This window comes from Rhipicephalus sanguineus, chromosome 1 (assembly GCF_013339695.2).
Source record: "Rhipicephalus sanguineus isolate Rsan-2018 chromosome 1, BIME_Rsan_1.4, whole genome shotgun sequence".
Lineage (NCBI taxonomy): Eukaryota > Metazoa > Arthropoda > Arachnida > Ixodida > Ixodidae > Rhipicephalus > Rhipicephalus sanguineus.
In genome coordinates, this window is record NC_051176.1 from 204563253 (window position 1) to 204584483 (window position 21231).

At 46.7% G+C, this 21231-nt stretch overlaps 1 protein-coding gene across 1 annotated transcript in view; it reads left to right on the forward strand.

The window, feature by feature from the left end:
- Nucleotides 1–18671, forward strand: part of LOC119405951 (nose resistant to fluoxetine protein 6) — a 38614-nt gene extending 19943 nt beyond the window's left edge. Inside the window, exons 6-15 of the mRNA XM_037672779.2 lie at nt 1177–1359; nt 3018–3111; nt 4517–4612; nt 4714–4879; nt 11199–11281; nt 12305–12427; nt 12995–13115; nt 15593–15782; nt 16139–16281; nt 17314–18671. Coding sequence (XP_037528707.1) covers nt 1177–1359; nt 3018–3111; nt 4517–4612; nt 4714–4879; nt 11199–11281; nt 12305–12427; nt 12995–13115; nt 15593–15782; nt 16139–16281; nt 17314–17580 — 1466 coding nt within the window. The 3' untranslated portion in view covers nt 17581–18671. The remainder of the gene's footprint in view (nt 1–1176; nt 1360–3017; nt 3112–4516; nt 4613–4713; nt 4880–11198; nt 11282–12304; nt 12428–12994; nt 13116–15592; nt 15783–16138; nt 16282–17313) is intronic.
- The last annotated feature ends 2560 nt before the right edge of the window (nt 18672–21231 follow it).

Sequence of the window (21231 nt, forward strand, 5' to 3'; positions counted from 1 at the left end):
GGACCCACAGAGAGTATGTACCACAATGACGTCACGTGAATCACTGTTCTTGCGTCACGAAGTGCGCGGAAAAGACGAGAAACGCCAGGAGAGAATAACGCGCTCGTTTTTTTGTATTTTCAGTGGCTGTTTAAGCGCCCTTTAAGTGTTTATAAACAGCAAACTGTATTCGCTTTGCATTCTAGGGTCTGGAAAAAAATACTAGTCAGCATTAACGATGATTCAAGCGTGTCTTACAGTGCTAAAGCCCGTCAAAATTCTATTTAAAGACAAGGCACTGCTTGGGAGTGGACGAATAAGTTAAAACAACATCGTGTCTTATAGGTGCCAGGGTTCGAAGTTTTCCTGAACACTCGACTTTTAGCATTGAGACGCAGGCATCTGTGTCAAACAAGGCTTTTCCAAAGAGGTATTTAAGTTTGGCAAACAGAATTCGTTACTGGGATAGTTGGTTCATAATGCTAAACTGCAGAGCGCAAATTCAATATGGTACATGTGTGTTCTGTGTTGCGTGTGTTCTATGCCCTGTGCCGAATTTGGACTCTGCAGTTTAGCAAGTTTGACATAGTGCACTTTGAGGAGAGACTTTCATGGAAGCAGCGTCAGTGACAGTGACTACCAAACCACCAATTCTAGATATAGGCTTTAAAGTTCATGAAATAGCGCAAATCTGCCGTGAAAATTGGTATAAATAATTGTTATAATTTAACGTCGCAATACCACGATATGATTATGACGGACGCCGTAGAGGAGGGCTCCGGAAACTGCGACCATCTGGTGTTCTTTAACGTGCACCTAAATATAAGTACACGGGCCTCAAGCATTTTCGCCTCCATCGAAAATGCGGCCGCCGCCGCCGGGATTCGATCCCGCGATCTTCGGGTCAGCAGTAGCATCACAACTACTAGACCACCGTAGCGGGCGACGTGAAAAGTAGAGTATACGCCTTTGCGATGCAATAGAGACTAGTTATTTCTGCTTGCTTATCACCGCCATAATGAGGAATGAAATACCATACAACTCAGCATCAAGCGCCTCTTCGGCAAATGACATTTTTAAAAGGTCAGTGTGACAGGCTTTTGTATGTTGCAACACACTGAAAATAATGTCGTCTGAGTGCGAGCAACTTTATCCAAAAAGAAAAAAAAATATCTCTCTAAAAGAATTCTTTTTCAGGACCTTTACAGAGAGCACTATGCGCTTTTTCGTTGGAAGCCAATATACAACTACTGTTGAACACAGAAAATGGAAAAGAATCGGAAGCCAGCACCTACAGATTTCTTCACGGCATACGGATCTTGGCCATATACTCAATTGTTTTTGGCCATTCGTACTGTTTCTTCGACCCCTTAGCTATGGGTGAGTACAAGTCATGGCTTCGAAGTTTTGTTAGAATCTTGTGAAACCCGTTCTTCTGGTAATCAGTTTGTTAAAACCTGATGAAACGAAACACTCTTGAACGAAAGTGCCCGATAAACGGCGCAGTGGTCTCAACTTTTGCGGGCCAGCTATATACACAACGTTAACAGAAGTTCGATTAAACGGAACGCACCTTTTTGATAACGTTGGTTAAAGGGGACTTCGACAGGAACTACTAAGTACCTCACTGACGTATGTAAACGGAAAAGCCCGGCAAACAAATCAAACGGTGATGTTATGAGAAGTAAGGAAACGCCATCCGGTCAGGCAGCTGGGGGTAGTTAATGGAAAAAAAGATAGATAGATAGATAGATAGATAGATAGATAGATAGATAGATAGATAGATAGATAGATAGATAGATAGATAGATAGATAGATAGATAGATAGATAGATAGATAGATAGATAGATAGATAGATAGATAGATAGATAGATAGATAGATAGATAGATAGATAGATAGATAGATAGATAGATAGATAGATAGATAGATAGATAGATAGATAGATATACTGTGATTCCATGAACATAGATAATAGTGTCTTGGACCAGATAGTAAGACATGTAGTTGAAAGTCGGCAGCGTTATTTTGAACGGGAGGACTGCGCAGAATAGAGAATTCTTTCGTGCATCAATAGATCATTGCTCGAAAGACGCAATAATAGAAACGCAGCGTATCGACGTCTATTTCTATTCTTTTAGCACTATAATATCGATACATTCGGACAGTCTTTCCAATAAAAACGACTGTTGAAGATTTTAGTGCCTCTCAAGCAAATGAAACTCTGGATAAAGAAAGCGCACTTATTTTTTGTCACTTCAGTTGCCCTTTCAGCAGAGTCTGTTTTCACACAGTTACGACGGGAAGGTTTAGGATACATTCGCCGCAGTGAAGTGAAAAAGTAAGAGAACATCTGTGCTTGTCTTTAGCCTTTGTAAGCGACTTATCTGAGCAAATGTCGCGTATTGGTATTGGTTCTATTCTTGAGGTTGCTTATCCACAAGAAAACCAAGTTCAGGCTTGCTTATCTAAACTATAACGCAATCACCTATACGAAACGGTAGCTTCGGTGTCTGAAAATAGAGCGGCCGCATTTTGTAACGGTCCACTTTTATATTTCAATCTTACCACTTAATAAGTGGTTCGGCACAGCTGATAAGGAAGCCGCAAAAGAAGTGCTTCCTCTCCGTAGACACAACGGCCACGTCACAGGCATATTGATGGTGTCCACTACTATTTGTGGTAGATGTCCTGGGAGTAAACGACCGAGTTAAGGTAGGCTTTCTTTGCATGTGCTACTAAATTTGTTCCAGGGATATTACATAAGGTCATTCCTCTCAGACCATTCAATTTCGCTTTACCTTTTGCTGCGTCGTGAAGCGAGCATGAAGTTAAACACGTTGTCAGAAAAGCAAGAAACATTTATATAGGAAAGCGTCATTGTACGGCTGCGTGGTAACATATTTTTGTGTCACTAATTGCCCTAAAAATCTAATTTCGAATTCCTAATTGCAGCGAGGGCCTTAAAGGAAACTGTAGAGAAAGTGTCGTAGCGTGTTATAACGCCCGAAATGGGAACCACAATCGTTTTTCTTTGCAGCTCGAACAATCAACGTTCTCCGTTTTGCTGACACGCTGGGATTCAGTTTCATCATAGCCGGTTACGTGGGTGTGGACGTGTTCTTCTTCATCAGGTATGAATCCACCATCAAATAATGCGGATCCTAACACGTATAAAGTGCACGGTCTCTTTGAAAGGGAGCCGAGGCCTTCTGCAAGCATTTCAGCCTTTAGCCGCGGCTTCCTCCTTTGTAAAAGAGAAGAAAACACTTCGCTTCACTTCATTTCTAGGAAGCACTTCGAAGACATCAATAGCGCCAGAGTTGTCATGTTTGCATTTCCAGAGGCCAGACACACTTTTTTTTCACATTGTTTTACTTATATGAAAGAAAACAAACATTGAGAATGAAATCTACCTCTATGTTCAGGACAACCGCATGAGAGATCGCAGATGGTCATATGCGCGCCTTCACGGCTCTGCGGCGTCCTGCTCACGCGAACGGCGCAAAGATGACGTGGACGAAGTAAACGTGCAGTTAGCGCGCTCACGTGCTTTTTTTTTTTTTTTGTTCCCTCACGCGACACCGGAAAGACGAAGTGGACGGAGTACACGCGCTCACAAGCTCAAGGGTCAGATTCACGCGACGATCCGCTTTCTGGGTTTGTACCTGGAGGAGTAGAGCTGTCGCTTTTTTTATATAAAAAGAAAAGAGGAAGAAGAAAAGCTTAATACCTTCGAAAAGCGCGTCTGCCAATCGCACGGTAGCGACCGGAAAGCCAGAATGCTTCATGCCCATTTGGGTTTAGCACCACGTGTAACACCTCGTTGGCCGCGGCTGTTCTAAAAGGCGTGGTCGCCATCCACAATCGCATTGTTGGCGACCAAGGCTTCAGTGTCTGCGCCAAATTTGTTTTGTTTAGCGGCGAAAAAAAAAACTAATTTAGTCCCGCGCGTGTGGTGGTGGCGGTTGCGGCAGTAGTAATTAGGGAAGGGTGCAGAGCACGTTTCGGGCTAATTAAGACATAGGGGTCTGGCGCTGCGGTCACATTGTGAAGGAAGTTGCAGGATGACGGAAATTGCGACTTTTACGCTGCTCTTACGCGGAATAAGTATAGCATTTACGTATTCACCAAAAACTGAAAGTGCATTGATGTAATAAACATTTGTTTATTGTTTTCTTGAAACTTTCGATAATTCGGAATTCGGTTAATTCAGACATTTTTTCCCGCCCCGTGAAATCCGAAATAATGAGCTTTGACGGTAGTACCGTATCTATAGAAGCTTTTTTTTTTTCTTTTTCTTTTTTTTTTGCTACATCAACTGTCAAAAACATTTCGGTGGCGAGCTCGTCATACAATTATCTGCATGAAAACTCCTCTTCACTTCACTGCATATGTTCTTGCCAACTTTCACCGCTATACCCTGCAGTTTCACTGAAATTGCTTTATGGGTAATAGCTAACCAGTATCATTCTTAATGTAATCTTTGGCTACAAATTTCAAACGGACGTTTCATAAACATATTATTTGTTATTACAGCGCATTCCTAATGGTGTACAACATTGACAAATTATCGAGAACGCACCTAAACCGATTCTGTATCTGGCTGGTAGCAATTATCCGGCGACATTTAAGGTAAGCACCTTCATTTCTACTTAATCGGCTTAATTGACAACGACGGCTTTTCAGCCTGAGCAGCGCAACAGCGTGGTAACTCTGATGAACATTTATTGCAGAACTACAACCCCGGTGTTCTTCGTCATCATGTGCTGCTTCCTTATGCCTGTTATCGCATCCGGTCCTAACCTGAAGCCATTGATGGAGAAAATTGACACCGAGTTCTCCAATGAGTGGTGGCGAATTTTGCTGCAGGTTCGAAATGTCGGTGACCGTACAAAACAGGTAGGCTAATTTCACCAGAAAATACACGCATAATTATGTCAATTACAGGACGCAGTTCGACATCGATCCCCGTACCACAATCGCTTACTTTGGCTGTATGAGGATATGCTCGATTTCTTGTAAAAAATATCGTGAGGGGAAGTGACTCGTTTTATTTCGTCCGTAAATGTTTAAAAATGCTGTGTTCCTCCGACACTGATCTGGATTCAGTCTAGCAGTACTGATATATATATATATATATATATATATATATATATATATATATATATATATATATATATATATATATATATATATATATATATATATATAGTGAAGAAGATCCTCCGTGCGACAGTTTCGTCCAGAGGCCAGCCTTCTGATGAAGGCCAGCCTCTGGCCGAAACTGTCGAAGTAAACACTTCCGTTGTTACAGTGCTCACGAAGGATCTTCTTCACTGTTTGCAATGCTGTGCTTCACTGTTATATATATATATATATATATATATATATATATATATATATATATATATATATATATATATATATATATATATATATATATATATATACTCGACAGCGACAGTCAAGGCGGGGGCCGACTCTGCGCGAGCTGCACTCTGTCCGAAGAGGGCAACCCACTAGAAGGGGCCGGAGAGGACGACCCACTTCAGAGTTCCAATAAGCTTCGCTACAATTACTCCGGGTGCGAAAAGGGAGCCGCCTGGCGACCTAACAACTTGTCACAATGAGCGGATCATGGTACACCTTGAGGCGCTCCACGTTTACAATGTCGCGCCCTCGACGGCGCATGTCCGAGGATGGATCGATTGGTTCGATCAGGTAGTTTACAGGGGATGTGCGTTCAACAACACGGTAGGGGCCTTCGTATTTGGGCAGTAGTTTTGAAGAGAGGCCAGGTGCAGTGGTAGGGATCGAGAGCCATACGAGCGCTCCAGGGAGGAACGTCGGCTCAGAAGTGATTCTGTCACCGCTAATGCTCCTCTGCCGCTCTTGGTCCTGCGTAGTGAAGGTCTTGGCAAGGTCGCGACATTCTTCAGCAAGTCGGGCGGTAGCAGAAATCGGCGCACACTCAGACCGATCCGGCTTGTATGGAAGGATTGTGTCGATTGTGTGCGAGGGGTGCCTGCCATACAATAAGAAAAAGGGAGAAAAACCAGTGGTGCTCTGAGCGGCGGTATTGTAGGCGTAGGTAACGAACGGCAGAATGGCATCCCAGTTGGTGTGATCGGCGGCTACGTACATGGAGAGCATGTCGCCGAGCGTTCGGTTAAATCGTTCGGTTAGGCCATTCGTCTGCGGGTGGTAAGCAGTAGTTTTGCGGTGAACAACGTTGCACTCTTTTAGAATGGCTTCGACGACTTCCGACAAGAAGACACGGCCTCGATCGCTGAGCAGCTCCTGGGGTGGACCGTGACGTAGCATGAATCGGTGGAGCAGGAAGGAGGCTACATCGCGCGCTGTAGCCGCTGGGAGGGCGGCAGTTTCGGCGTTATCGCGTGAGGTGGTCTACAGCGACGATGGCCCAGCGGTTACCAGCAGAAGTCAGAGGAAGTGGTCCATACAAATCGATGCCAACACGCCCAAATGGCCGGTCAGGGCAAGGTAGAGGTTGCAGACCTGCCGGCGACAGGTGCGTTGAAGTTTTGCGGCGCTGACAATCGATGCAGGAGCGAACGAACTTCTGCACGTAGCGGTACATCCCTCGCCAAAAGTACCGTTGGCGGATGCGGTGGTAAGTTTTCGATACCCCAGAATGCGCACACTGCGGATCAGCGTGGAACGATTCGCATATGTCAGAACGCAGACTTCGGGGTATTACTAGTAGCCACTGGCGGCCGTCACCGCTGTAATTGCGTCGGTGGAGGAGGTCGTCGCGAACGGCGAAATGGTGCGCTTGACGACGCAACGCGCGAGTGGATGGTGTTGCCGATGGGTCAGTCAGCAAGTCTATCAGTGAGGCAATCCAGCGATCCTTGCGCTGTTCGGTAGCGATTGTCTGAATGTCGATGGAAGAAACGGCAAGGGGAGACACTGAGCTGTGGGCATTGTCGTCAGGCAAGGGAGAGCGCGACAGGGCGTCGGCGTCAGCATGCTGGCGTCCGTTGCGGTACAGTACGCGGATGTCGTAGTCTTGCAGGCGGAGTGCCCAACGGGCGAGACGGCCTGAGGGATCCTTCAATGACGACAACCAGCACAGCGCATGATGGTCGGTGACGACATCAAATGGGCGACCATACAAATAAGGTCGGAACTTCGTAAGGGCCCAGATGATTGCCAGGCATTCTTTCTCCGTGACGGTGTAATTGGTTTCGGCTTTAGTAAGCGTGCGACTTGCATATGCCACGACATATTCCGGGAACCCAGGTTTGCGCTGAGCAAGGACAGCGCCGAGGCCAACACCGCTGGCGTCCGTGTGTACCTCTGTGGGGGCCGTAGGGTCGTAGTGGCGTAGTATCGGAGGAGACGTCAACAAACGACGGAGCTTCGCGAAAGCGGCGTCGCACTCTGACGACCACGTATTGAGAGGCCCGTTGCTGCCAAGGAGCTTTGTCAGCGGCGATATGATAGTCGCGAAGTTTCGTATGAAGCGACGAAAGTAGGAGCATAGTCCTACAAAACTACGCAGTTCTTTGACGGACGTAGGTTTGGGGTACTCTGTCACGGCCCGAAGCTTGGCCGGATCGGGGAGAATTCCGTCCTTGGACACGACGTAGCCTAGTATTGTCAGCTGCCGTGCTGCAAATCGGCACTTCTTTAGGTTGAGTTGTAGCCCGGCGTCGCTCAAACGCGTCAAAACAAGTCGCAGGCGTTGAAGATGCGTGGAGAAGTCCGGGGCGAAAACGACGACGTCGTCGAGGTAGCACAGGCACGTGTGCCATTTCAAGTTGCGCAGAACAGTATCCATCATGCGCTCAAAGGTCGCGGGTGCATTACACAGCCCAAACGGCATGACGTTGAATTCGTACAAGCCGTCGGGTGTGACAAACGCTGTCTTCGGTCGAGCGTCATCAGCCATGGGGACTTGCCAGTACCCTGAGCACAAATCGAGCGATGAAAAGAATTCTGCTCCTTGCAGGCTGTCAATGGCGTCGTCTATTCGAGGTAGGGGATAAACGTCCTTACGGGTGATCTTATTGAGTCGTCGGTAGTCCACACAGAACCGCACAGAGCCGTCCTTCTTCGCAACAAGAACGACAGGAGACGCCCACGGACTGTTTGAGGGTCGGATAACGTCGCGGCGAAGCATGTCGTCAACTTGCTCGTTAATTACACGACGCTCTGCTGGAGATACGCGATATGGACGTTGCCGCAGTGGTGGTTGGGCGCCAGTGTCGATGCAATGGGTGACAGCAGACGTGCGGCCGAGAGAAGTTTGCGCGACATCGAACGAAGAACGAAATTCTTCCAACAGGCATAGAAGCTGGGAGCGCTCGACCGACGTAAGGTTGTCAGCAATCGAGGAACGAAATACATCAGCGGATGACGAATCAGATGTGGAAACAGCACTGAGCGTACGGGAGCTGGCGCAGTGCGTGTCACCCGGTGCGTCCATAACTTGTGCGTCTTCGAGGGGTTCCGCTCTGCCGAGACATTCCCCTCCCACCAACGTAACCATGAACGGGGATGGGTTGGTCACAAAAATATCCGTTTCGCCCTGAGTGATTTCCACGGTCGCAAATGGCACCAGCAAGCCTTTCCTAGTGAAAACGCGGTCACATGGAGAAAGAAGTGCAACGGCGGCGCGGAGACCGGTGCAATAGACGGGTACAGCCGTTGACGAATTTGCAGGAAGTGTGATGTCGTCTTTGACGAATACCTTGGTCGCAGCGGATGAACTGTCTGCCGGCGCCAAATGTGAGAATGGTGAGAGCTCTAATTCGGCTGGTGCGCAATGAATGACGGCGTCGTGGCGGGCAAGAAAATCCCATCCCAGGATGACGTCGTGAGAGCAAGAAGAAATTATGATGAATTCGACGGCGTACAGAGCGTCCTGAATGATGACACGGGCTGTGCATACTGCCGTCGGGTGAATACTTTGGGCGCTGGCTGTACGGAGGGAGAGCCCGGAAAGTGGCGTCGTCACTTTTCGTAGCAGGCGGCTTAGTTTAGCGTCCATAACGGATACGGCGGCTCCAGTATCGATAAGCGCAGATGCGCGAACACCGTCCACAAAAACGTCTATCACGTTCGATGGGCTTCGCTGAGGGCTTTCGCAGTTCGATAGCGTCGCAGCCCTTGCCTCGTGGACTGCGACGACTAGTTTTCCTGGTCGCGTGGGACCGAACGTGGCCGCATCGGTGACAGCGAGCGGGCGTCGTGGTGACGGTGAACGGCGGGTAGGTGCAGCTGGGCGAGACGTCGGCGACGGAGGCGTAGGTGGGTCGTAATACGGGCGGTTCGACTGGATGGTGGCAGGCGACACGTCTCTAGGCGGCTGCACGCGATTGCAATAGCGCGCCACGTGGCCGGCGTAACCGCATGCGAAGCATATGGGGCGGTTGTCAGGTGTGCGCCATCGGTTCCCTGGGGCACGGCCCGTCCATGGTGCAGGACGGGATTGACGGGGCGGCAACTGATAGGACTGCATGGTGGGCTGCAGTCGTGGCCTGTGCGTGACGTCGGCGTAGGCTACCGGTACATCCGCTTCGAAAGAGTGAGGTCGAGCGGAGGCTTCAGCGTAAATGTGTGGGGCAGCAGTAGCGATTGATGGGGGCGGTCTTGCGACAACTTGGGCGTAACTCAAAGGTGCAGGAGCCGGATGGTGCTGGTGGTACTCGGGCATGACCTCCGCGATTTCCTGCTCAATTGCTCGACGGATGGGAGGCAGAAGGGTGGTCGACGGCTGTTGAGCGTACCTAGGGCGAGCAAAGTCCAGCAGAGAGAACTGGCGCGCGATTTCCTCGCGCACGAAGGTCTTGATCTCTGCGAGCAACGCGGAGTGGTCGGGTATGGTCGACAAGCCAGCGAGCTCGGCGTCGCGTGATGGAGAGCGACGGGTCATCGATCGCTGCCGGCGCAGCTCCTCATAGCTTTGGCAGAGCGTTATGACCTCTGCCACTGTACTGGGGTTCTTGGCGAGCAGCATGGTGAAGGCGTCGTCATCGATGCCTTTCATGATGTGCCGGATCTTGTCAGAATCGGACATGGTGGCGTCGGCTTTCTTACAGAAATCGAGGACGTCTTCAATGTAACTGGTGAATGATTCACCGGCCTGCTGAGCGCGTTCACGTAAGCGTTGTTCGGCCTGCAGCTTACGAACAGCAGGGCGGCCAAACACGCTGATAATGGCGGTCTTGAAGTCGGGCCACGTCGTAAAATCGGATGCGTGGTTGTTGTACCACAGCCCTGCCACACCCGCGACGTAGAAAACCAGGTTAGTCAATTTTCCGGCCTCGTCCCATTTATTGGGGACACTCACGCGCTCGTAAATGGCGAGCCAGTCCTCCACGTCGGTACCATCGGCGCCAGTGAAGACGGGAGGGTCGCGAATACGAGGGACACCGGGACATGTCGGTGCGGGCGGGGTCGTTTGCTGGGAGGCGTCTTGAGGCATGGTAGGCGGTAGGGTACGGGATCGAAGAGCCAGGGGCATCGAATGAGGGCCGAAGTTGTTGTGAAGGCTCAGCACTCTCCATTATAAAGAGGTTTATTAGCGGCGACGATACTCGACAGCGACAGTCAAGGCGGGGGCCGACTCTGCGCGAGCTGCACTCTGTCCGAAGAGGGCAACCCACTAGAAGGGGCCGGAGAGGACGACCCACTTCAGAGTTCCAATAAGCTTCGCTACAATATATATATATATATATATATATATATATATATATATATATATATATATATATATATATATAATATATATATATATATATTAACGCTCACACATACAGAGGTCAGTCGACTCGGAATTCGCAATGATGTCTGCCTGGGATTGTCGAGCTAGCGACGCATGATACTAAAGTGCGTGCTAACAATATCTTGCCGGTTTGAAGGCCTCCACCATTCTGAAAACTCAATGCGCAAATCCGAGTGCCAACGCGCGTCGTGACTCGCATCACGGCAATTCCTTACGTCGAGACGGAGGTGCTATGCGTTTGCTTCTGTCGCCAAGGTATAAAATTTTCAGTCTCTTTTTAGGACTTGTGTATAAGAAGAGGTAAGACATGCTGCAACCGTTATGCGACGCAAACAAGCTTTATCAACAAAGCAGCACGCATGTATATAAGTGTAATACAAGTAATTTATAAATGTATAGCATTTAAACTGCACTTATTTTATATATGTCATATTCCCAAAGAACTCTCTTTTCGTTTTCTAGGGATTTCTAGGGTTGTTGTGGTTTATATCAGTAGACTTCCAACTGTTCATGGTCGCAATGCCGACGGTTTTGATACTTCAACGGTGAGTATATTTACACTGAGTGCAGTTCCATTCTTCCGGGAAAGGCGTGAGCCGACGTAATTTATTGCGAATGTTACGTCTCGTACTTTAAAGCTGCCTCAATAAAACAAAGCTTCAGTTCATTGAAGTACTATAATGTATTAAGGCAGAGTATAGCAGTTATTTATAATGCAATCTTCTTTTGCATTATAAATAACTAAGGATGTAATTAAGGTGTTCAACATTCAAGCAGCTCTACATGTGCACGCTTACTACTGACCCTTTCACGTGCAAACGAGAAGTGTTGTTTACATGGTGCGGGCGCACATAAAGGCTGCAGAAAGCGTTAAAAACACAGAAGATAATTATGCAGCGATCATAACGACGCAGGTGGAATAACGCAAACGAACGATGAAGTGCAAAGCAAGGAGAACACTATGAGTAAAAGTATTAGCGCAGCAGCTTCCTTTTTTCTTTTGTTCCCTCAAACATTTCCAGTAATGTGCCTATTGGTCTTTCACAATTGTTTGTTAACTTATCGAAGCAGTGCTAAGCTAGAGAGAGAGAAGGAATATACGAAAGGTAGGGAGCTAAATGTCCACCATGGCAATATGTGGGTTACTGCAGCGAACTCCAGCACAATTTTGATATGTTAGATTCTCAATGGAGGCCGTGGAGCCAGGAATTGGGGCATGCGCTGTATTGTGCAGTGGTTCGACTGGATGTATAGGCTGCGAAATGCAAGAAGTTCTTTCATGGCTCACGGAGTGAGTGGGCTCGCGAGTATAAGAATTGCAAAGTACAGTATTTCTCTTCTTCTGCAAACCAACACCCGGCACCGTATCAGTGTTTTTAACACCGCATTTTATCTCACGTCTCTAAACAATGAGACAATAGATTGACGTTGGAGGTCATCCTTTGTTAGTAATTCAGTAAACCATGCTTTCAGGGCGAGAAAGTAAACGAACACTCAAATAAGTGTTTTTTCACTGTCGCTTTTGCTGAGTCCTACGTATGTACTGAAGGCCCTGTTTTGCTTTTCAGATGCTACTGGGGAAAAATCACTGCCTTTGGAATAATGGGGGCCGTGTGTTCGGTCGTAGTTGCATGGCAGCTGCATGGCACCGAATATCCCCCCTTCATGATGCCCGTCATCAGCGACCTCAGGTGAGCAGGAATATCGACTTTTTTTCCTTTTTACGACCCAATATTAAATTATTCTTACCTTAGTTCATAGTTCATAGATGAAAGTCATAGTTCATAGTTGTTCATAGTTGAAAGTCGCGTGTTCATAGTTGAAAGTCAAATGCAAGGACAAGAAAGAATGCAAGAGACTGAAGAGCACCTATGCAGCCGAATTTCTTGTCTTGTTTTTGTGCTCGGTTTCCTGCTGTGAAGTCTGCTACAGTCGCACACGTTGCTACTGCAGCGCGCACGAACCGTGCCACACATCTCACAGATGCTTCAGCTGTCATTGCAGTGCTTCCTGGGAAAGGGAAAAAATGTTTAGGAGGGAAAAAAGTGGGAATCCATTCTGCCCATGTACACTGAGTGCGACGTGAAGCTACGTCAGTCAGAAAATAGCGCACGAAGCGATTGAAATGTGTTCTATAGTAAAATATGGCTGCGGCGTCAAAAAAAAAGAACAAACAAACATAGAAACATATACACAATGCAGTTGCTACAGGGATTCCAATAACCCGTTGACAGTCATTTCTTTGTTTTCTTTTCCAGCGTAGCGAACAGTTTCTACTATGACGTATATGTATGGCCTTTCCACCACGGAATGACCTACTTCACCGGCTGCATAGTTTGCTTACTGGTACAGAGATACCGGGAAGTGAAAATTTCAAAGGTAATTGTCCACATTCCTTGTAGAACACGCTTCGAGGTCCAGGCGGTTACAGCTGGTAGCGCAAGGTGTGAATGCAGTCACAGTAATGGCTTATTGATATAACAAGGAAACGTTGGTAGGAGATTGCCTCTGTTCATCTTCGTGTTTTTGAAGGACAGACAGACAGACAGACAGACAGACAGACAGACAGACAGACAGACAGACAGACAGACAGACAGACAGACAGACAGACAGACAGACAGACAGACAGACAGACAGACAGGCAGGCAGGCAGGCAGGCAGGCAGGCAGGCAGGCAGGCAGGCAGGCAGGCAGGCAGGCAGGCAGGCAGGGGAACTTTATTGTGTCCTGGGACGAGGGTTCCTAAAAACCCGCGGAGGGCATCGCCCGCAAAGGGGTCGGGAGCCAAAGGCTCCTGATCGCCTCACAGGCTCCCGGACCGCCCGGAGTTGATTCGTAAGATCTGGACTTGCGATGCACTTTAAGAATTCTGCCTTGTTGACGTGATGCTTTCTTGTGCAAACGCTTGCGCGTTTGCAAGCGCAAGCGTTTGCACAAGCGTTGCACCGCCACATTAAATGAGAAAAAGTTGCTAGCTGATCGCACGCTGAGCACTTTGGCGAAATGTCTGTATACACGGCCATAGTGGCCGGCGACGGGAACGATCTAATCTGGAGGAGTCGGAGGGCGATCTCCTGCTTCCGAGTTAGCTCTCTGTGCGGATCTGGAAAGGATTTCCTGCCTAGCCTATAGTGTGAAGTGACCTCGTGAAAGGTGGTCAACGGGTCTCCGTCGGCGTCATCGCCACCCCCCTCCCCCGCAGCGTGCGGGGGGCTCGTGTGCCCGGGGCGGAGAATGAGTCCTCGCGCCCGAGCGTGAGCACTTCGTTGGGGTTGGCGATGCCGTCGATGGAGGCGCCCATGTGGGCGGGAAACCACGTCAACTCATGAGGGAATATTGTAGACTTAGTTAAAATGCTGTGAGCAGCCAAAGAGATTTGATTGGCGTCAAACGACCTGACGGCCGTCATGGAATCGGAAAAGATGGGGGATGGATCTTTAGTTGTTAGTGCCAGAAAGATGGCGACCTGTTCGGCCACTCCGATGGACCACAGGTGCTCAAATATTTAATTAGTGCGCACGAGACTTTTCTGTGCGTCAGTCCCATATCACGGAACCAAGTTGCAAAAAGGGCGAGAGTAAGCACATGCGCACAACGTGGAGTCACCTGGGGCCATCATCTGCTAGGTTTTTTTTTTTTTAAGGACGTCACTCCATATCAGCGCACTTCACATAAACATGCACCGTGAGTAGGAGAATGGTTTTGCTCGAATTTCATGTTCCGAAGACGAACATTGCAACAAGCAATCGAGGAAAGGCAATTTTATAATACGCCAAAGGTCCGCGCTCATGAGATATGCCGAAGACCATGGCTCGTCTGACGTGCGAACAGCCTAACAGATGATGGACCCGTCACGGTGGTGTAATGGTTACGGTGCTCGACTGCTGCCCCAAAGGTCGCGGAATGAAATACCGGCCGCGGCGGCCGCATTTCGATGGAGGCGAAATGCTAGAAGTTCGTGTACTTAGATTTGTGTGCACGTGAAAGAACATCAGATGGTCAAAATTTCCGGAGCCCTCCACTACGGCTTCCCTCATAATATCGCAAATTTGAGGCTTAAAACCACAACTATTATTATTATTAACAGATGATGGGCCCAGCCGAGAGCGCTTTGTGGGCATGCGCTTACCCTCACCCTTTTTGCAACTTGACTCCGTCATAGGGCGCTGACGTGCAGGAAAGTCGCCACTCGCGATCGCTAGTTAAAGATTTGGGCGGCTGTACTTGATATTACTGCCCCAAACAAGCGTCTCGTATTTGTGTCGGCAAATTCACAAAGGTTTTCGTTTGTAAGTTCTCTATTTCATTGGTCGGTTAGTTCGCAAAGAATATGCAACAGCTCGCGATTGGCCGGCAGCTGTCTTTTTGTGAATAAGGGCTCGTACTAAGAAAAATAGTGCTACACTAGAATTCTTCATAAGGATAAGTTGTATCCAGTCGTGATGCTGGACATGACAGTAGCGAAGGGGTGGCCAGAAAAGGGCAAATATCAATTTCAAATAAAAAGCTTCATGGATTAAACCCATGGTAGCTGATCCCTTGATCTGAAGAGCGCGAAATACAAACAACTGTTCGTCTTTTTTAGACGTATTTTGGTAAATTGTTACTTTACCGCCCACTGAACAGGTTCAAGCCGTACAGGAATGTTATAGAAGAGATTGAAACCATATTCTTTTATATTCGTCGTATTAAAGGCACAGGTGGTAGAACCGAAACTAGAACCATTTTTGCATCGGCTTTGAGAGTATCTTCAAAATTGTAGTATCAAAGTAAAAAAAAAACGCGAAATGCATCTCGATGTTGGAGGTATGGCAGAGGACACTTCACCTTTTTTCTTCCTTTTTTTTTCCCTTATAGATGAAACAGTTCTCCATGTGGTGTCTGTGCGCAACTTGTGGGCTCACGTGTCTGTTTATCAAGTATGACTGGTGCCGCGGCCGCAACCCAACAGAGGAATGGGTTACCCTCCTGGTGTCTTTCGCGAACAGCCTCTGTTGCTCCGTGTTCTTGGGCTGGTTGGTATTCGCCTGCGCTGCGGGCAAAGGAGGTGAGCCTGTCTTGACGCTTTGGTAAACCGCGCCTTCATTTGTACCTTGTTCGGGTTATCTTTCTCGGCCCGTCGCAGCATCAGCCTGCTGGCGACAGCTTCGATGCGGCAGCTCAAGAGAATGATAGGAAACAAGTAAAATTATTATTGACAATAAGACAGAAAGTGTATTCAATTTATATGTAACAAAGTAGTACACCCCTGCAAAAAGCCTCATGACGTTCTGCAGTAATGTAGCCTGGTGAAAGGAAAACTGCGTAATAGCTAGTTCTGTGTCATGTATGATGCATGATGAACGTGTCACGGTGATTGCACCGATTTACTGAATGTTACCTTTCATTGATCTACCACAAAAGGTCTGGTATCGAGATTTCTGTCCTGGAAGGCGCTTGTCCCTTTGAGTCGTCTCTCGTTCGGCATCTACTGCATCCACGTGCCCCTCTACTACTTCATCTTCGCCCTGGCCCGTGAGAGGACGTTCATCTCTCACTTTACAATGGTGAGTCTGCGTCTGAATACACTGGCTTATTCCCGGAAAATATTTCTCAAATATCAAGCACTGTGAAAGCACAGCCCCCACGACGACACGTATACATCATTAAAGCCTTTTGGGTCAGTGCAGAGACACTGCGGGACCGACCCCAGGATGCTGGATCAGCCGTTCTCAACGCAAGAAGAGTTGATAATGACTAGAGCCGGAAAAATGGGAATCGATATGAAAAAAAGGCCTCGCGTAACCAACCGATGGGCGCTGATGTGTACGCCCCTGGAATAAATGAAAAACAACTTGATGTCGCCTTGTGCTGTGTATTAAAATACATGGCGGTTAATATTTTCGAAAATCACTGAACCCACAGACCCACCCACGGCGGTTGAACTATGAATGTGAAGATGGTCGTCGTGTCTCACCAAGATATGCGGATTCGTAGCCTGGTGAGATTACAAGCATACCCGCGAATCACATGTGGCATACAAGGCCCTACCACCACGTCGGTTGTCTAATTTGAATAAGGCATGCGTTCTTTGCTCGACACTGTGGCCTACGTCATGACCTAAGTGTCCACTTAGGTCATAGAAAACATGCAACAATTTAAACCATGTTCATTTTGTGCGCGACAAACGCTTCAATCTCGATATTGAAGTCAGTAGGTGTTAGGCGCATTTATATTCAGTAAGATTCTCGATAATAAAATTAGCTTTTAGTGGGACACGTCTGCAAGCGATCAGGCAAAAAAAAAAAAAAAAACGGCGCTGTCCTTTATCCTGCTAGGAGCGACTGTTATGAATTCTAAAAAAAGCACAAAATAAAGCACATGGCGTACACATTTGCCGCGACTAGACGACCTGCTATGTAGTTCCATTCTGGATAGCTAAACGACTTTTTGTCAACCAATTAACTCCTGCTTCTAGTTCTGGCTGTCTTTTTTTTTTCATTTCACATGCGTACGCTCATACTCTCTTGCAATATTAATGAAAGGAGGTATTTCTACTTAGGAAAACATTACAATCAAATCGTCTATGTACTGCGCAGGTGCTACTGTCACTTGGGGTCTTCATGCTAAGCTCCATGCTTAGCTTCATCGTGTTCGTGGCCTGTGAAGCTCCGGTGGGTCGACTGGAAAAACAGCTCCTGATGCCCTCTAGCCTGCAAAATAAGGATCCCAAAGAATTTAAAACAGCGCCAATGAACGGCACAGCACGCAACGGCGCTACAGTCGGAAAAGTTTCTAGGTTGATGGGCGCTAGCCGAAAGGGCCTGGAAGCGGTTATATCTATTGTTGACAACAGCCGCTTGTGAAACATCTCACTTTTTCGTTGTTGTTGGGGCTACGTTCCTCATTTCGCGCATTATTTACGTAGCCTAATATCTACGCATTCCACTTTTTAGAAAAAAAGAATTGTGCGGTAGTGTCTACGTAGGAATCAATATTCTGATTTTACTTTGGCAAAGCCTTCTCGAAAACACTAAGTCCTATGAAAATTCTAATGCGCAGGAGTAACGGTTGTGAAAGGTTAGGTCCGGTAGCAGATTGGTTCTCTAAAAGTTTTGCTTTCCCCTACTCGATAAGGCTTTCTTGTCGCCGTTACACACTGTAAACAAACACCGCTGTGCTACGTTAATAAATGAATCTAGAGATATGACATACTGTTTATTTCGCTCCATGTTATTGTACAACATTGTCACAGTATCACGTATCTTGAAGTGAAATTTTGTCATCCATCAGAAAAATTCCGTACATGTTGTGTTTTTACACATAACTGAAATTCTATTCTACTGACTGTTGCAATGTTGCAATGTTCAAGGCCAATCACGTTGCAAATATTACGCATTTGGTAGAAATCATTTCTCTCGAAAGAGTCCAAAAAGAGACGTCCTGAAATATGCTACTGAAGTAATCCTTTTTTCTCTAAAGCAGGTATATTTTCAGTGCGCATAAAGTTAGCTAGGAAAAAAATTGTATATCATCGCACAGTTTTGTCCGTTTGCATTGCCCGCTGTTTGATTTGGTTTAAAATTTGCAACATATCCTCTAACGTGACCAAATATATTCCAATATGCTTTAGGTAGAATCATTCCATTGTTGGCATGTTGCTATATTCCCTGTCGGTCTAGAATTGGCAGTGCACGGCTAGAAAAAGTTCAGCTGTTTTTTATGAAATTGTCTGGTTAAAATGTATGAAAGACACCTGTCCAATCGTGTTAACTCATTGTGTTCGCATAGTGCATGCATGTTGGCGCCTAATTAAAAGCGGCTGCGCTTGCAGGTTTAATGAGGATAATTAGTTGCTAAAAAATGATGCGAGAAGCATATTGCAAAAAGCATGTTGCAAAAGTTAAATTTTGTTATTCCCAATAGAATGTCTGGCACTGGAATGGATAGCATGATAGAATGGATAGGAATTGAGGGCCCAGAAAATATGAGATTTGAACCATTGTGCAACTCGCCGAGGTTTCTTAGCGGTTATGGCATTGCGCTCTTAAGCACGCGGTCATAAGTTTGATCCCCGGCAGCGGCGGCAGCAGCTGGGACGAAATGCAGGAACGTTCGTGCACATGTACTACTTAGATTTATGTGTAAGCTAAGGAATACTGGGGGGCTCGAAAGTAATCCCCTATACCTCAATAAGACGAGACCAGCTCCTAATTTTAGAACGTACAACTGAAGAACTTATTTTAGCTGCCATGGTAGATCATTTTTTATGAGTCCATTTCAATACTGACACATACACTGACGTATACGTAGCTGCCAACTGTTGTTTCTAGACATTGAAGCGTTTGCAGTAACGAGTTTTGTTATAGGCTCCGGGGTTTTAGTCATCATATTTGTTCTTCTCATAGTGTATGAACTTTATGTGTGTATTGTCAACTCCTATGCTGTGCCGTAAGAGATAGTAAAGAACTTAACCGAACGCACGGGCGCGTAACAGTTGCCGTGAGCATTGGCCGTCGGTGGCCACGTACAAAGACGGCGTCAACGCCGTATCGAATGCCTGAAACTGGGATGCGGCATCTGTCGGCATTGGACGTAATCGCTGAGGCTGCAGATGCAGCCCAACCGCAGCTGGTCAAGCGGTTAGTCGCACAAATTGTCGACAGGTGACGCTGTCTCAGCAGCGAAAGTTGGCCGACGCTTCTCTGCACACGCACGTACTACATTATGGAAGCGGTGTTGGATACGTCTTTGTCAACAGTCCAAGTTTTTATATTTTACAACGTGCAGGAGTCAATATGAGATGCCGCTTTTACTTTTCTAAAGTAAAAGGCACTTCAAGTTACCTTCCTCTGCATTTAAGGAAAGCTCTTCGAGTGATTTTGCCTTGCACGGTTCGTTGTTTGTTTTTTATCATTGAACGTGCCTCATGTTCATGGTCGCTGTTCGTGGCCTTCTGCCATCATAATCTCACAGTCAGGATGTTGTGTTTTGTGCTGTGTATGACGTCTCAATAAAAAAATAAACAACCGCTGAGCCACAATGCTCCTGTGCCTTCATGTTTCCGCGTTATTTTCGAATGATAAGAGGAGCTGGCAGTGCAAGCATTTCCCGTTGTGGGAGTAACTTACGGGGGGAATAGTTTAAGCTTAGGCGGTCTTTTACACCTTCCTTACCGATCGCCCAAAGGCACAAATTCCGGCATTTAAGGAAACGCGGCGCATCAGATGGGATGTTCGCATCTTGCAAGTTTAACTTTCCTTTGCATAGTAAATCTACCTCATAAATGCTGTAATTTTGGCGTCCTCGACAGATTGAGCAAACTCAAGGTGACCATCATTTGACGAAGTGAACTGCCTTAGTGAGCCTCACAATTTCTGGCACGCAAGCATGGAATTGCTAGGTTCTAAAAAAAAAAAAGTGCTGCGTGGAGGAGAACGGGAATCTGGTGGGTGTTAAAAGTGAAAAGTGTTTAAAATGGCAAGATGCCTCCGAGATTCTGCAAGAGATTAGAGGGATATGAAAAAGTAAAGGAAATAAGACACAGCAGGTATAATCCGGTATGATGTTTTAGCAATTGAAAACTTTATTATGACATCGGCGCGTTATTTTTCTGCAGAGTTGACTAACTTAAGTGGACGTAATTGTACGTTAGAATCTACTAAGTGACCTCACTATAAGCTTACACATTATTCTACGCCAAGATGCAACTCTGGAACAAGCGTTGTTCGTAAATTAAAAGAAAAATCTAACAAACAGTAAAGGCATGCATTAAATCATTTCAGGACTAGTATAAATAATGATAGGCCCGGTTTATCTCTCTAGGTCCTTTGATAGCTTGAAATGAAGAGACAAATGAGTCTTTCCCTGACTGTGCTACGCGCAGCATTTAGAAATTTGAAGAAACCTGAAACGCTTGTAATGTGACAATATAATGCGCACGTGAAGCTGCCACTATCTGTCCACAGGAGGGCTACACCCAAAGTCAACCATGATACAGCCATCTGTAGACCTATATCATTGTTGGATTTCATTGAACATAAGCAGTTCCATACCACAGGACAAACTTTATAATAAGAAAACAAAAAGCACCAGCGTTCTTTCGACGACATCAGGTTCGCCCTTCGCATAGCTTTGAGCCGTTTAGGCGAGTACTTTTTCACAAAGGCGAAAATCTTGGAAATGTGGTTCAGTGCATCAGTGATGTAGAACGCCACAGCACTGATACGGACTTGTGTTATATGCAAGTACATTCACTAACCACTTATGAATGAGGGAGTGCCTTCTCAGCGTGTGTACGTGTGTGTGACAGAATTTATGCTTTCACAAGGGGATCCTGATAAGTATTTAGCCTTACCCAGGAAGCAATTTAGCTAGAGGACTGTAAACTTCAGGGCGAATGGGAAGATTTGTTTGTATTCAGCTGTGAAAAATCAGCTACTTTTGTTGTTAGCTAATCTTTTTTTTTTCAGATTTAATGCGACCATAGCATCACTTTCACAAACGTTCAGTATGGA